Source organism: Lactuca virosa, chromosome 6 (assembly GCF_052849685.1).
Source record: "Lactuca virosa cultivar CGN04683 chromosome 6, Lactuca_virosa_CGN04683_v6, whole genome shotgun sequence".
Taxonomy (NCBI): Eukaryota; Viridiplantae; Streptophyta; class Magnoliopsida; order Asterales; family Asteraceae; genus Lactuca; species Lactuca virosa.
The window spans coordinates 18,213,336-18,229,258 of NC_136431.1; the positions used below are offsets into that span (position 1 = coordinate 18,213,336).

General features: G+C 37.4%; 1 protein-coding gene across 1 annotated transcript; it reads right to left on the minus strand.

Moving 5' to 3' along the window:
• Positions 1–407: 407 nt before the first annotated feature.
• Positions 408–2,333, minus strand: LOC145118485 (uncharacterized). Its single transcript, XM_079054191.1, has 2 exons — positions 2,134–2,333; positions 408–1,494 (listed from the first exon to the last, which is right to left on the minus strand). Exon 2 carries the CDS (start codon positions 1,243–1,245, stop codon positions 589–591), a length of 657 nt encoding a protein of 218 aa, XP_078910317.1. The 5' UTR covers positions 1,246–1,494; positions 2,134–2,333; the 3' UTR covers positions 408–588.
• Positions 2,334–15,923: the final 13,590 nt, after the last annotated feature.

Sequence of the window (15,923 nt, forward strand, 5' to 3'; positions counted from 1 at the left end):
GATCTAGACACAAAGCAAAAGAAAACATGTGAAAGAAATGAAAAGCTCATTGCTATCAAACTTAAATTGCCAACATCTTTCTGATTGCCATTAGAAAAGTAGGTCCCTCCAAACACCCACAGCCCACAGTGAATATATGCTATACGTTGCTAGTACCACTGGCTGAGAGGGCTTTCTTTTCTCCTATATATCAAATTCCACCATCTCTTCAAATCCATATCTAACACTTAATAAATCATTGCAACATATGACTGTCTGTCACATACACGAACCAGCCAATGGCACACAAGAAAACTCCATCCAAGAAGATAAGAATCAATTCGGGAATTATATATATATATATATATATATATATATATATATATATATATACCAGAAGAATTTTATTGTTTAATAACATATACACAATGAACAAGATGTGAATGGAGATTAAACTATTTACAAGAAAAATGAAAAAGCAAACCAACAACACTTGCTGATACACAAAATATGACAAGAACCAAGATAGAAATGTAGCACATTATATCCACTTCTGAGGCATCATGTTGACTTTTTCTGAATCTAAATTAGCAGTTGTGAGAAAAGCAATCAAAAACTTCCACCATGAATCCTTCCTTCTGTGACTCTTGATGTCATAACAACACTTGTATCAACATTCATGTCCATCTTAGGTGGTCCCAAAGTGGCCCCACCATGGACACGTTTATCCTCCACCAACCCACCATGAACCTTACAAAAATCACTACTACCTTCACCACTTTTCCCACACCCTTCATATTTACATCTTTTACCCCCGCCATGTCGCCCCCTTGCACTCCTTGTACAATCCTTCACAACACATCTTTTCCCACCACCATGTGCTACACAAAAAAGGGTCCCACCATGGACACTCTTTGTACAAACTCCACCACCACCACCATGTCCTTGTACTTGATGGTGATGGTGGTGTGTGATTCCGGATAAAGAGGTGACTGAACTTGTTGGAGTAGAGGAGAGAGTCAACTCAAGGTCAACTTGATTTTGAAGATCAAGAGATAGCTTATTGGAACTAGAGACTTTCTTGCCACCAATATGGAGACTGAAATCCATTGACGACTCTACTTCATCGGTTTCTTTTGGATAAGACATGGTGGCTGAACTTGCCTTGCTGTCTGAGGAACTTGAGGATCCCCTTAACCAGCGGCATAATGGTAATTCTTCTTCCATATCCATTGATTCATCTCTCAAACTCCACTTCCGCTTCATATCTACAAAACTACAGTTGGGTGTTTCTAAGCTACAGATCTAGGGTTAGTTGTTAATTTCTAAGCTACATACAATACACAAGCTAGCTCGCTACAATGATAAACTACATCCCACCTCCACTCACAAATCCTGAAGTATCACATCGATCCATTAGCTTAGAATTTGAATTGGAATCCAATCAATCACCAATGATGACTGACTTCAATTCTGCAAGGGCACTGTAGTATGGTCACATGGAAATCATTCATCCTGTTTCAATAAGTTAGGTAAGATACTGATAAAAACAACTACAAAAATCATAACGCAAAAGGGGGAAGACGTGACAAGGATTTCTATGATCAAATAACAGGAACTCAAAACATGTCGTGAAAGGGGGAAACGGGCTTTATGAATGTTTTGTAAATCACAAGAACGACTAAATATGAAGTATGCAACAATTTCGTTGTGTTTAATCAGTAACCTACTAAATCACACACATAAAGTGTAAGAACTTAAAAGTTTACCATTGAAACAGAAGAAGAAAGAGTCTAGGGCATATCTTAGCTAATACATCATCACGTAATTGGACTGATAGTTAGGGTTCATCACAGAGGTCATTTTCTTCTACTTCGATGGGAACACTTACACAGATCAATAAAAACCAAATTATTTTTTCGATCGTGATCAACTTGTTAGAAATCGAAGAGTCAACACTCAACAATCTAAGATTCAGTAATTAACAATCAGAACGAATCTATCCATACGTAAATCATCATATAAAATTCCATCCACGTATATAACTTAATTCAAGCGAAGATTCATCGACTTGAACAAAACAAACGTCTGACTTATCACAGTTTGAAACAAGGACAAAGCAAACAATACGAAGTATACAAACTTAAAAATTACCTTGAAAGAGTTGATCGATTTTCAATTCTCATGATGAAAGAAAAAGATTTAAGGACGCCGGCGATCGATACAGACGAATTGAGATTTATATGAGTGGCTATATATAATATAGTTATATACAGTTATACACAGACATAGAGGAGGGCGGAGGGAGTGCGGGTGGAAATTTGACAATGGTGACAAAAAAGGGCAGCGCACGTTTAACGATGGGGCGTAAGATAGAGTCCACTGTTCTACACATTTCTTCTTTAGTGGCGACAATAACCAAAGAAATATGACACGTCATTACATCACATGTGTCTCCTACCAACGTTATACCCAACACAAAATTACAACTTTGCTTTAGCCCGAGTGGTGGTTAAGACGAGACGGTATGGGCACTTCTCGTGCTCGTTGTGCGGACGTGGCAAGCCATAACGGCGTGGTGACTGGGGACACCACCCCCTTCTCGTTTTTGCTCGTTAAGGGTGAAGCTCGTTGGCATCACAACCGGAAGAAACGAGGCTATTTTCAAACGTTTCCATTGACTAACCGTTTGGCAACGATTCTTTTAAAAAAAAATTTAACTATTAAAAATAAATCATTTACCCTATAAATACTTAACATTTTATAAAAATTTTCACAAAATTTCTCTTCTTCTCTCTACATACTTTCAATTATCTTCAAAAAAAAATATGGATCCTTTCGACTCGTCCGATGATTCTAATGACGATATTTTCTTCAGGATGATGTATCATTATTACACTATCGACCTGCTACAACCAGACCCAGCCCCGCTACTAACAAGACGTGCGATGTTAAATAGAAATCGCGAGGAAGGACACGAACATCATTATCGCGATTACTTTGCGGATAATTGTGTATACGGGTCGAAGGACTTCAAAAGAAGTGTAAAATCCCAAGTTCGGAAGCAAGAAGTTGAAGGGTGCTAAGTGAAAATAAAGGAAGGGACTCGGCGAGTAGGTCTCTTGACTCGCCGAGTCGAAGCGGGTGCATGGCACGGGGTTAAGTGGCCTGACTCGGCGAGTCGGCGGCTGGACTCGACGAGTCAGTGCTGGTCGAGGAAAAACCCTAATCTTTGGGGTTGCACCATATTTAAAGGACTTAATGTCCTCCCCTCAGCTCCCTTAGCCCCCTTTGAGACCCAGAAACCCTAGAATCGTGAGTGAGAGCCATTGGAAGCAAATTGGAGCATTGTTAAGTGTTTTGTGAAGAGATCTTGAAGATCAAGAAGCTTGGATCAAGGAGATTTGTGGAGATTCAGATTACTCTTCAGCAAGAGATCGTTTTGGAGGTAATGAATTGTTATCCTTGGCTTTCCCCTTTCTAGATCCATTTTCATGGAAGTTTTAGGGCTTGTTTGGAGATGATATGATGAGATCTTGGTGTATAAGTTAGATCTGGAGTTGAAACTCCAGATCTGAGCTCTATTTGGATCAAAGATGCAGAAAGCCCTTTTGGTTGCTATGCAAAAGCCTTTCCCCAAGAGTTAAGTCCCTTCTAGCTTGGTTTTTGGTATTATGGGGCAAGAAGCACGTAAAGGTAGCAACTTTATGTTGCTAATGGACTCTAGAGACCCCGATCTATTGTTTGGAGCAAAGGAGTAGCTCTGTGACTCGAGATTTTGGGAATGCACGTATGGACTCGACGAGTCTGGGAGATGACTCGGCGAGTCGAGCTAGAGATCAGACTTTGAGTCGCGTAGTAACTCGGCGAGTCGCATGGGTGACCCGACGAGTCTTATGATGATGAGCTTGGACTCGACGAGTTGGAAGAACAACTCGGCGAGTCTATTGAAGATTGTCGTGGACTCGGCGAGTATGTTCTTGGACTCGGCGAGTCTGGTCGCAGAACCCCTAACCTTTTTTGGTTAAGACGCAAATTAGTAAGTCGAGGGGTGACTCAGTGAGTTGGACAGGATGGGACTCAGAGATCGTTGGACTCGACGAGTCTTGGGGTGACTCGGCGAGTAGACTCGGGTTATGGGAATTTCTGAGTATAGGGACTCGACGAGTCGACTGGTCGACTCGGCGAGTAGAGTCAGTCAGGGAGGTTGACTTTGACTGAGGACTTTGACTTTGACCAAGAGTTGACCAGTTTGACTTCCAAGGGTATTTTGGTGATTTTGGTATTTATGGAATTGGTTCTTTGGTAGTGTTCGGTGGTGGAGTTCGTGTCGGTGATCGGAGCAGCTGATCTTATCCTTTCAGTCGGCAATTGCGAGGTGAGTTATCCTCACTATATCAACAGGGTCTAAGGCACCAAGGCCGGCCCTTTATCGGATTGAAATCCGGGTATCTGTTTGATATGTTATTGCTTGCTATGTCTGTATCCTGGTTATTAGGATGGAGTATGTTAGAGACCTGGTTAAGGTCGGTATCCTGGTATATAGGATGATGCTATGTTAGTGACCGGTTAGGTCGGTATCCTGGTTAGGATGTTGTTATGATATGTGATCTGCTAGATCGGTTTGATTAGATGTGAATTGTTATATGATTATATGTTTATGTACACATGGTTGTTTGGACTAGGGTTGGGTTGAGGCGGGTCCTGCTTTGTGCTGTAGGCCAACATACCCAGGGCGGACCGGTTAGACCGAAGGCCCGACGAGCGGTCCGGATAGGCTGAAGGCCCCAAGAGGACGGACCAGACGTGTCGAGGCTCGGAGAGTGGACCAGATAGACTGAAGGCCCGGTGCGGGCGGACCAGTCATACTGTAGACTCGGAGAGTGGACCAGGTGGACTGAAGGCCCGGTGCGGGCGGACCAGTCATACTGTAGACTCAGAGAGTGGACCAGGTGGATTGAAGGCACGGTGCGGGCGGACCAATCACACTGTAGACTCGACGTCCATGGCTAGACTCAGAGGGTGGACCAGGTGGACTGAAGGTCCGGTGCGGGCGGACCAGTCACACAGTAGACCCGATGTGCATGGCTGTTCTATTTATGATATGTTATGAGTATGATATGTGTGGTTGGTATTTTGGGGGTAACTCACTAAGCTTTCGGGCTTACAGTTTCAGTGTATTGTTTCAGGTACTTCAGGAGATCGTGGCAAGGCGAAGGCGTGATCGTACCACTCCTCATGTTTTATGATTTATATGATATGGTTCTGGGGGATACTCTGATGTTTAAACTATTTTGAAAACGAGTTGTATGAACGTAATGGTTTTTGAATGATTTAAAATGTTTTAATTTGGCTTAAATTTTATGGGTGTTACAAGAAGATTTTGTTTGAGTAGGAATGTGTTCCTACGGATCGCCAACGCCTTGGAAAACCGGTATCGCTTCTTTATTATACTTTTATACAAAATAAATAAAAATCTACTACATGTTTCTTTAATTTTACAACAAATGTACTACATTTTTAAACTGTAGTTAATTTATGTTTAAGTATGAATTTTTTCAATTGAGATATGATGCTAGAGGTAGACGAGGGTTTACAACGTTGCAGAAATGTGTTGCGGCCATTCGTTTGATGGCTATGGGGGAGTCACCCGACACCATGGACGACTATTTGAGAATGTCCGAAAGAACCGCAAGTGAGAGTTTGTATACATTGTCAAGGGATGTTGTTGAAACATTTGGAGACGTGTAATTACGGAAACCTTCGTTACATGATTTGCAAGAATTGTATGCAGCGCATGAAGAACGCCATGGGTTTCCCGGAATGATCGGAAGCATTGATTGCACACACTGGAAATGGAAACATTATCCGGTAGCATGGAAAGGGCAATACACAAGTGGTCATCACGGATCACCTTCGTTGGTTTTAGAGGTTGTTGCTTCTCAAGATTTATGGATTTGACATGCATTTTTTGGGGTTGCGGGTTTCAACAACGACGTCAGCGTTCTTGATCAGTCGCCAATATTTGACGATCTTTTGAATGGAAATGCCCCGAATGCTCCTTTCACGGTGAATGGAAACAAATACAAATATGGGTATTACCTTACAGATGGAATATATCCTCAGTATTCCACATTCGTGAAGGCATTCCGCCACCCGGTTGAAGAACGATACAAATTTTTTAAGAGAAGACAAGAAGGCGCACGTAAGGATGTGGAACGTGCGTTTGGAGTGCTGAAGGCGAAGTGGAATATAGTTGAACATGCAGCACGTCCATTGGAACTAGAAACTATACGATATATCATGTATGCATGTATCATAATGCATAACATGGTAGTAGAAGATAAAGGACGAAATACTGCACACTATATCCCAACGGAGCCTAGACACGTTCAGTTTCAACCAAGAACAGCAGAGTATTTGCATTGAGTCGTTGACATTCAGGATGCAAATAAATACAGACAACTTCGAAATGACTTGGCGGATTATATCTTCTATGGTAACAATAACGATAACGAATATCGTTTAGTTTTTAAAAAAAAATGTTTTTTTAACGAATAGCGTTGTACTTTTATTTTATTTTTTTTGAATTTGGATGTTATATGTAATTTAATTTCTATGTTATTTATAATTTTTAAAAATTATTTTTATTATACGTTATTTATAATTTTTAAACATGTTTTATTTATTATGTTATATTTAAAAAATATTTGTTTAAATTAAAAAAAATCGAAAAAAAAATAAATAAATAAATTATAAAGTGGAAAAAAGTTGGTGTTATAACAAGATGCAACATGGTGACCATTTCTCCACTTGGTGTTATAACACCATTGGTGATGTGTCATGTGAGGTGGCACCAAAATTGTGTTATGACTAGTTGCCCACACTCAATGCTCTAAGACATGTCACATAAAATAAGACCGATTGGTGTGGGCAACGTCCGCTTCCGTTATCGTGACGGTGTATTAAAAAACGGTGTTATCATTCCAGCACACCGCCCCCGTTTCTCATTTTCTGCCATTATTAGCATTTACGTTGGCTTTGTTCAAATAACGAATCATAACACTATAAAATCGAGAAAAACAGTTACTTTTTTTACCGTTGATGAACAGTTAAGAGTAAAAAAAATTACCTATTTTAACTTTACATATAAATACACACATATACCTTATTTTTTACCTACACAAATCTTCTATTTCTCTCATCTTTTACACACACACACACTAACACACACACAAAAAAACATTTTCCCTTTCAACCAAGTATGGAGTAAAACCCGAACACCCCTCCTCCAAACACAAACACATCCGTTTCGATCGGGTTCGCACAATACGAGAGTTATATGAATCAACTCAACACAACCACAAACACCGTTTCAGTGAAACTTTTTTAATCTCAACTCACCCAAAGTGCAATAACCTACATCCCCTTACATGACACAAAACCCAAATCTTCAACAAAACATTTTCAGTACTTTCGTTTCTATGCCACAAACAACCACACAATCAACGCAAGAAATTGTTCCAGAATATATCATCTTGTTTTTTAAGCTAAAAGTTTTGGGCTTTTTAGCAAAAATTTAAAATCTTTCTTTAATGTGAAATATAACAAACCAAAGTTGCTTAAGTGACCAAAGATGGGTCTATTTGAAGTCGTCTTTTTCCTCATTTCCCCTCCATCACATTTTCAGCCATATCATCCCTCTCTATGATCAATTTTCTCCCCTTCTCCATGGTTTTTGAATATCTCAAGTCAATTGTTGAAAGCCTTGCTTATATCTCTTCATCTACTTATTTAAAAGGTAGTTCTCTTCCCTTTTACTCTTCAATTTTGTTTAAAATTTATGTGGGTTTTCCAAATTCGAGTTTCCCTTCAAATTATAGAGTTCATGTTAGTTTTTATGTTCACATTTCATTCCTAGATCTATCTCCTATCTTCAACTAACAAGTAGTTGGTAGATTTGGAGATTTGATGTTGTTTAATTGGGTTTTCAAACCCTAGATCTTCCAAATCTGGATTTTTATGTTCTTTGTCTAGTTATGACATTGATTTCAAGATTTGTTTACATATTTAGCTTCAATTCATTGGGTCAATTTTTAAATCATGTCTTATTTTGATAATTATGGAGTGTTGATAAAATCCTAGCTTTCTATGTGTGGTTTGGGGATTTCCCAAACCATAAATGTTCATAAATCAAAATTTAAGCTCTATTTAATGTTAGGAAGTTGTTTTCATTTTTAGATGATGATTTATGTTCAAAAATCTAAGTCATATTGTGATCCATGCTTCAATTTGGTTTTTTATTTTTGAGCTTTTATGAGATGTTGAGTGTCAATAAAGTTCATATGAAGACTTGAACTCAATGAATGAGTGGATAATCTTCATGACCTCATAATTCATATGTTTTAAGTTGTAGAAATCATGTTTGGTCTTGTTGGTTACAATTTATCATTTATACATAATGAATTGGTGCAATTTGAGCTTTATATACCCATTTGTCTTCCATTTGGAAAATTATGTTTATTCTAAGGATATAAACCTTTTGGGGATCCTTTCTTATGTCAATTGAAGTGTTTTAACATGTATTTGAAGCTCCTTGAGGCATTTGGGTATGTTATAGGATGTTAGGATGCATTGGGACCAACGTAGGAAGCATAAAAGTGAGTTTTTGGCCATTTTTGACATGTTGGGTTTGACACATGTCGGGTCAATTTGACACGAGTCGTGTCCGGTGTTTGATCTCATGTCACAATGAAAAAAACTTGTTTTGATCATAACTTTTTCATCCTTGCACAACTCCCCCAAACAACCCATATCTGATTCACTTTCAGAACCTCTTTGTCGATTCCCCGAACTCGAAATCGCGCACGGTTTTCGCCTACATTCTTGTTTTAACATGAGGAAGGATTTGAAACCATAAAAATTGAGTTTTGAAATTAAGAACTTAATAAGTGACTTCTCTTTCAAAAAAAACTTAATAGACAGTTTTGGGGTACTTTGAATTTAGAATGTTAAGTTTACCCATAGAAGGGTATTATAGTCTTTTGAAACCTTGAAATGATATTAGGTGTTTTATTTGGGGACTTTGGAGCTGGAAGTGGCATAGCTCATGATTAGAAGATCTTTGGTGTTGCAAGCTTAGGACTTAAGGTGAGTACACTTACCTTGGAACACTTGTCCCCAAAATGAGTATTCTACATATGTTTTCCTTTTTTGATATGTCATACATATGTATATTATTTGAAAATATATGTTTCGTTCTCTTGTTATTGTAGTTTATTATTCGGCGACGTCCTTTTGAATTAAGGACATGTTTTGAGAAATTGATTTATTTGTGGGGGGTTAAACTTATTCTTTAGTAATATGTGCACAATTGCCTTTTTTTTTTTAATTTTTCTTGTGCAATATTGGAAGTACACATCCCTTATTGTTGATTTTGTGTTTTTGGAAACTATTTGGCATATCCTTTATTGATATTTGCCCGTATGGGATTATTTGTGCATTCATGAAATATTATTTTCGGAAATGTTTTTGATTAATCTAAAGCTAAAATGATTATTTTGAGAAAATAGATTTTTGGCATCCTACTTGTTACATACATGCATATCATGCTAGGATGCGTGTGACTTTGTGGTCCCGAGTACCTAATGGACATTTGTTGTTGCTTATTATTTGTTTGTAAGTAGATTTCTAGATAATCCGCATGTGTAAGAGTAGAGACTTGCTACCCCTCGTGTGGCCTAGGTTGGGTGGCCCCTACTGCTTGGTTTGTTGTGGGTTTAAGGGTGACTCGACAATTTCGTCTGTCGTGCATTCTTCAAACCCGACCATCATTACCATGTTGTCGGAGGTGAGTACAAGAGTTGGCAATCTGTCATGAGTATTGCACATCTGACGTTTTTTGTGAGCTGTACTTTGAGATTGAAAAGGGGTTGAGAGTAGTTGCATGCACTGCATCTTACTTATTGTGATTGATCTTGTTATACCCCTCTGTTATTGTGAGACATATTATCTCTTTTTGGAAACATAAATGTTTTATGAAAACCTTTTCGACATGTAAGATCCTTATATTATTTTAGATAATAAATCCAATTCCTATTATTGTATTTGGATGTATTGGAAACAATGAATTTGAAAATGTGGATTTCTATCATGTTTTAGCTCACTTAAGCGTTTAATAGTTTGACTATTGTATTTTGTTCTGATTATTGAGAGGTGCTACTCTGGGTACACCCACTTGATATTATTTACTTGATAGTGAAGTTTATTTGGGAATTTTCATAAATAACAATGTACTTTGTCTTATGTAGTATTTTACCCCCAAGATAACCTTTGACTTTTATTTGTTGATTTTGAGAAGGTACGAGTTTGTACAGTGGTGTATGAACCATAGTGTTCATTCATACACCACCCATAATGTCTAACCTTGGATCATACTTACTAGGCTCCCCATGGCCTAACCCACTTGTTGATAAATTGTTGCAGGTTAGTAGATATTTTTAGAAGCTTAGGAGACTCATAAGCTTTGGATATTTAGAAGACCTTTGTTTTGTAATATCTTCTTAAACCTTTGTTTTGATATCTGTTGTAGCATGCTCGCATGATTTGTTGTATTAAACCACTAAATGTTTTGGAAATTTTAATTGGGGTCATTATCCACGTTTGAACTCTATAAAGTATTTGAATTCAACTTTGGAAATCGATTTTTTGTAAACTAAAACTCTAAAAAAATTTGAAAGGTTTTATTAAAGGTCAATTCAAATAAGCCAATGTGAGGGGTGTTATAGTTTGGTATCAGATCTTTTGGTTTAAATGAACTAAGTGCTTAGATTAGTACTTAGACTTAAAATGGAGACTTTAGTGGTAACTGGAATAAGTGTTTTCTTATGGACCTTGGTCTTACCATCCTTTATGATTTTGTAAACCGAATAACCTAGTTTTGATAAGGTTAGTCTTGAGTTGGTAATCTTAGAATAAAATCTTAAACCCGACATTCTTAATTGTCATGACTTAGGCTTAGGAGGTTAATCTAAGATAATGTTGAAATTAATCTTTTAATTGAAACTAATTAACTAGGTTCTAAAGATGGTAACAACTAGAAGTCGTTGACAAGTTGTTAAAAGGAAGTCAAGCAAAGAGTCTATGCAAGGGAATGAAAAATCAACCACATTGGAAGAACTTAAGATTATGTTGGAGGAAGTAATGAAACAAAAAGAAGAAAGATTACTTAGAATAATTTAAGAGATGTTGAAAAATCAAGAAGCAAAACTCATGGAAGAGGCAAGAAGAAGACAACAATAATACCCGGACCTCGTTAGAGTATCGATCATGGAATTCAGAAAAGCAACTCCTCAAGAATTAGAGGTAACATTTCGGTGGACAAGCATGAGGAAAGGAATGAAGGATTGATAAATGGAAAGAAAAAAAGCGGCAACGTCAAAAGGCGAGCAAGAGGTGTAGTCGATGGTGTTGTGTAGTGATTCAGGTAATTCCTTGAATTCCTCTATTTAACTATTATGTTAAATTTTTTGTGCATGTTTTTTTTTGGTCGGATAATGGTGAACTCCCTTGAGATAGAAATACCAACCCTCTAGTCAACCTTGTGCATCTAGTTCTTTTATTTGCTTGTGGATGGAGTTGTATGCGACATGAAAGACTTTAGTTATGGCAACATCTGGCGAATTGGAGTAGAAATTTGCCCAACTTCTGGAGCAGGAAACTTGATGGTGAAGTGAAGAGTCGGTGCGTATGGTGTGTATGCAATGTTATGGCGCGTGTAACATTTCTAACGCATTGTATGCACTGCGACTTGATGGAATCAGGCAGCATCCTGTAAATCAAGCTTTACAAGGAAACTTTTTAAGGACTAGATTACCACCCATGGAATCAGAAGATTCAAAGAAATAAATTTGTATCAAAGGAAGTGAGGTGAAAGTGCTTAAAAAGATTGTGATCGGATAAAGATTGTTCATTACAATTGGAGTAGAAAGAGACATCATGAACCGGTATCTGTAACGTTTGGTTCCTTGTATAAATTTATTTCCAAATAATTTGCATTTTCTTGGAGGACTCGTCGAGTTGGAAGCCTCAACTCGACGTGTCGAAGTTGTTTTGGCCGCAAGTTTAATGAGTCAACTCGAAGAGTTGAGGTGCCTCAACTCGTTGAGTTGGCAGTTGGGAAGGAAACCATAATTTTAGGGTTTTGCACCCTATTTAAACACCTTAAGTCCTAGGTGTTGGCCTCATTTCCAACCTCCATAGCCCTAACCCTAATCTTGAAACCCTAGATCCTCCTTGAGTGTTGTGAGCTTATTGTGGGTGTGTTTGAAGCTCATTGAAGGAAGAGAAGCTTGGTGCAAGGTGGTGATTTAAGTAGGAGCCTTCAGATCTTGATTCTTTGCACCATTTACAGCATATTTCGGGTATAAAGTTCTAACCTTGCTTAATATTTGCTTAGATCTCTTTTTGGGTCAGTTTATATGCTTTTAGCCATGTTTGGATGGTTGATGGGGTTGTAGGGCGTCCCAAGTGTTATTATTTCAAATCTATGATCCTCATGAGCTCTTTTGGCATAAAAATTTATGGTCGTAAGGGCTCCATGCATTCAATAAGTCCTTATTTTGGCTTCTTTTGAGCATTTGAGCCTCTCCTAGCCATTCATGTGTGTAAACTTAGAAACTTTACATAGTCATTCAGCTTTTAGGGCCAGATCGGCAGTTTGGGGCTATGCCTTTGGTGACTTAGTGCTTAATGATTAAGTCCTTACCCTTTTAAGCCTAGGGTTTGGGTTTTGAACCCATTTTGGTGGTACTTAGGGGCAAAGTTGGAAACTTTACCCTTCTTGAGGCCATTTCAGTCATAGATCTGAGTTGTGAAGCTCTTAGTTTCGATAAGGTCGACTTAATGAATTAAGTGGTTGGATTTCTGGCGAACTCCACGAGTTTATGGATGAACTCGGAGAGTTGGATCGGTTTTTTCCTGACTTTGCAGACTGATGGAGAAACTCAGCGAGTTGAAGGACAACTCGGCGAGTTGGGTCAACTCGGGCCGTTGACTTTGACTTTGACTTTAGTCTTTGACTAAATTTGACCTATAAGAGCCTTTTGGGCATTTTGAGTGGTAATTAAGGAAATATTTTCTTTTTAGGGGTTGAGTAGAGTCGATATTTGGAGCCGAGCTCTGTTCAGCTATCACTTTGTATTTGAGGTGAGTTTTTCCTCACTAGGTTTAGCGGGTTTAAGGCACCAAGGTTGACCCTTGTTGATTATGTCGATATACTCGTTGTCTGTGTGATACTTGTATGTTCTTGTATATGTATGCTTATTGGGCGAGGCCCGTATTGCGAGTGTGGGCGGGGCCCATTTTATGAGTGTGGGTGGGGCCCGTATCTCTTTGGGTGAGGCCCGTTATGTGATATGATAATATGTAGTATCTTGGAGAAACTCACTAAGCTTTGTGCTTACGATTTTCAGTTTATGTTTCAGGTACTTCCGGTTCCAAGGGGAAGAGCTCGGGCTGACCGCATCGCACACACCACAGAGATTCTGTGTTTTATATATATTCTGATTTTGATACATTGGTTACACTGTTTTGATGAGATGTACAAATGATGTTTGAAAACACAAATTTTTATCTATTATAAAACGAAATTTTTGGGACCATATTTTTGGATGTTTCAGTATCCCTACCCAATATTGATGATCTCTTGGTGTTAATTTTGAAGCAATTCTCTATGACCAACCTTGGGAGCAAAGTAAGAAACTAAATCGAGCTGTGAGTTGAAAAGTCGTCCCTATATTAGTGGATCCACGCGTATTATGCATCAGATATTCGATTAAGTTGATCATGAGCTGAAGTTTTGATACTTAGGATTGGAAGATTGTGGTGTTTGGCTTCGTTGCTGATTCCAAGGACGAAATCCTTTTAAGATGTGGATAATTGTGACATCCTGTTTTGGGGCTAAAAGTTTTGGGCTTTTTATTAAAAATTTAAAATCTTTCTTTAATTTGAAATAAAATAAATCGAAGCAAAATAAATTAAATAATGGAAACTAGAGGAAATGTTAAAAATAAAAATAATAATAATAATAATCTTATCATTAGTTGGTATTTGTAAAATAATAGAATTTTAATGTCTAGTGAATTATTTTGTTAGAAGGGCCATTTACGTCAAATGAGTGAAACTTAGGTTTGACTTGAGAGTTGACCAACTTATTGACTTGGACTTAATTTTTATAGGTTAGGATGAAAAGGGACCATTTTAGAAGTTATTGGTTGTTCCTTAGTTAGTTTCGAGTAATTTTGAAAAGGCTTTTACAAGAAAGGACCAAAGTTCCTTAAATGACCAAAGATGGGTCTATTTGAAGTTGTCTTCTTCCTCATTTCCCCTCCATCACGTTTTCAGCCATATCCTCCCTCTCTATGATCAATTTTCTCCCCTTCTCCATGGTTGTTGAAGATCTCAAGTCAATTGTTGAAAGCCTTGCTTATATCTCTTCATCTACTTGCTTAAAATGGTTGTTTAATTGGGTTTGGAGATTTGGAGATTTCATTCCTAGATCTATCTCCTATCTTCAACTAACAAGTAGTTGGTAGATTTGGAGATTTGATGTTGTTTAATTGGGTTTTCAAACCCTAGATCTTCCAAATCCGAATTTTTATGTTCTTTGTCTAGTTATGACATTGATTTCAAGATTTGTTTACGTATTTAGCTTCAATTCGTTGGGTGAATTTTTAATTCATGACTTATTTTGATGATTATGGAGTGTTGATAAGATCCTAGCTTTGTATGTGTGGTTTGGGGATTTCCTAAACCATAAAATGTTCATAAATCGAAATTTAAGCTCCATTTGATCTTAGGAAGTTGTTTTCATTTTTAGATGATGATTAATGTTCAAAAATCTAAGTCATATTGTGATCCATGCTTCAATTTGGTATTTTTTGAGCTTTTATGAGATGTTGAGTGTCAATGAAGTTCATATGAAGACTTGAACTCGATGAATGAGTGGATAATCTTCATGACCTCACAATTCATATGTTTTAAGTTGTAGAAATCATGTTTGGTATTGTTGGTTACAATTTATCATTCATACATAATGAATTGGTGCAATTTGAGCTTTATATACCCATTGTCTTCCATTTGGAAAATTATGTTTATTCCAAGGATATGAACCTTTTGGGGATCCTTTCTTGTGTCAATTGAAGTGTTCTAACATGTATTTGAAGCTCCTTGAGTCATTTAGGTAAGTTATAGGATGTTAGGATGCATTGGGACCAACGTAGGAAGCATAAAAGTGAGTTTTTGGCCATTTTTGACATGTTGGGTTTGACACAGGTAGGGTCAATTTCACACGAGTCGTGTCCGAAGTTTGATCTCATGTCACAATGAAAAAAAGTTGTTTTGATCATAACTTTTTCATCCGAACTCGAAATCACGCACGGTTTTCGCCTACATTCTAATTTTAACATGAGGAAGGATTTGAAACCATAAAAATTAAGTTTTGAAATTAAGAAATTAATAAGTGACTTCTCTTTCAAAAAAAACTTAATAAGTGACTTAATAGATAGTTTTGGGTATTTAGAATTTAGAATGTTAAGTTTACCTATAGAAGGGTATTATAGTCTTTTGACACCTTGAAATGATATTAGGTGTTTTATTTGGGGACTTTGGAGCTGGAAGTGGCATAGCTCATGATTAGAAGATCTTTGGTGTTGCAAGCTTAGGACTTAAGGTGAGTACACTTACCTTGGAACACTTGTCCCCAAAATGAGTATTCTACTTATGTTTTCCCTTTTGTGATATGTTATACATATGCATATTATTTGAAAATATATGTTTCGTTTTCTTGTTATTGTAGTTAATTATTCGGTGACATCCTTTTAAATTAAGGACATGTTTTGAGAAACTAATTTATTTGGGGGGGTTAAACTTATTCTTTAGTAATA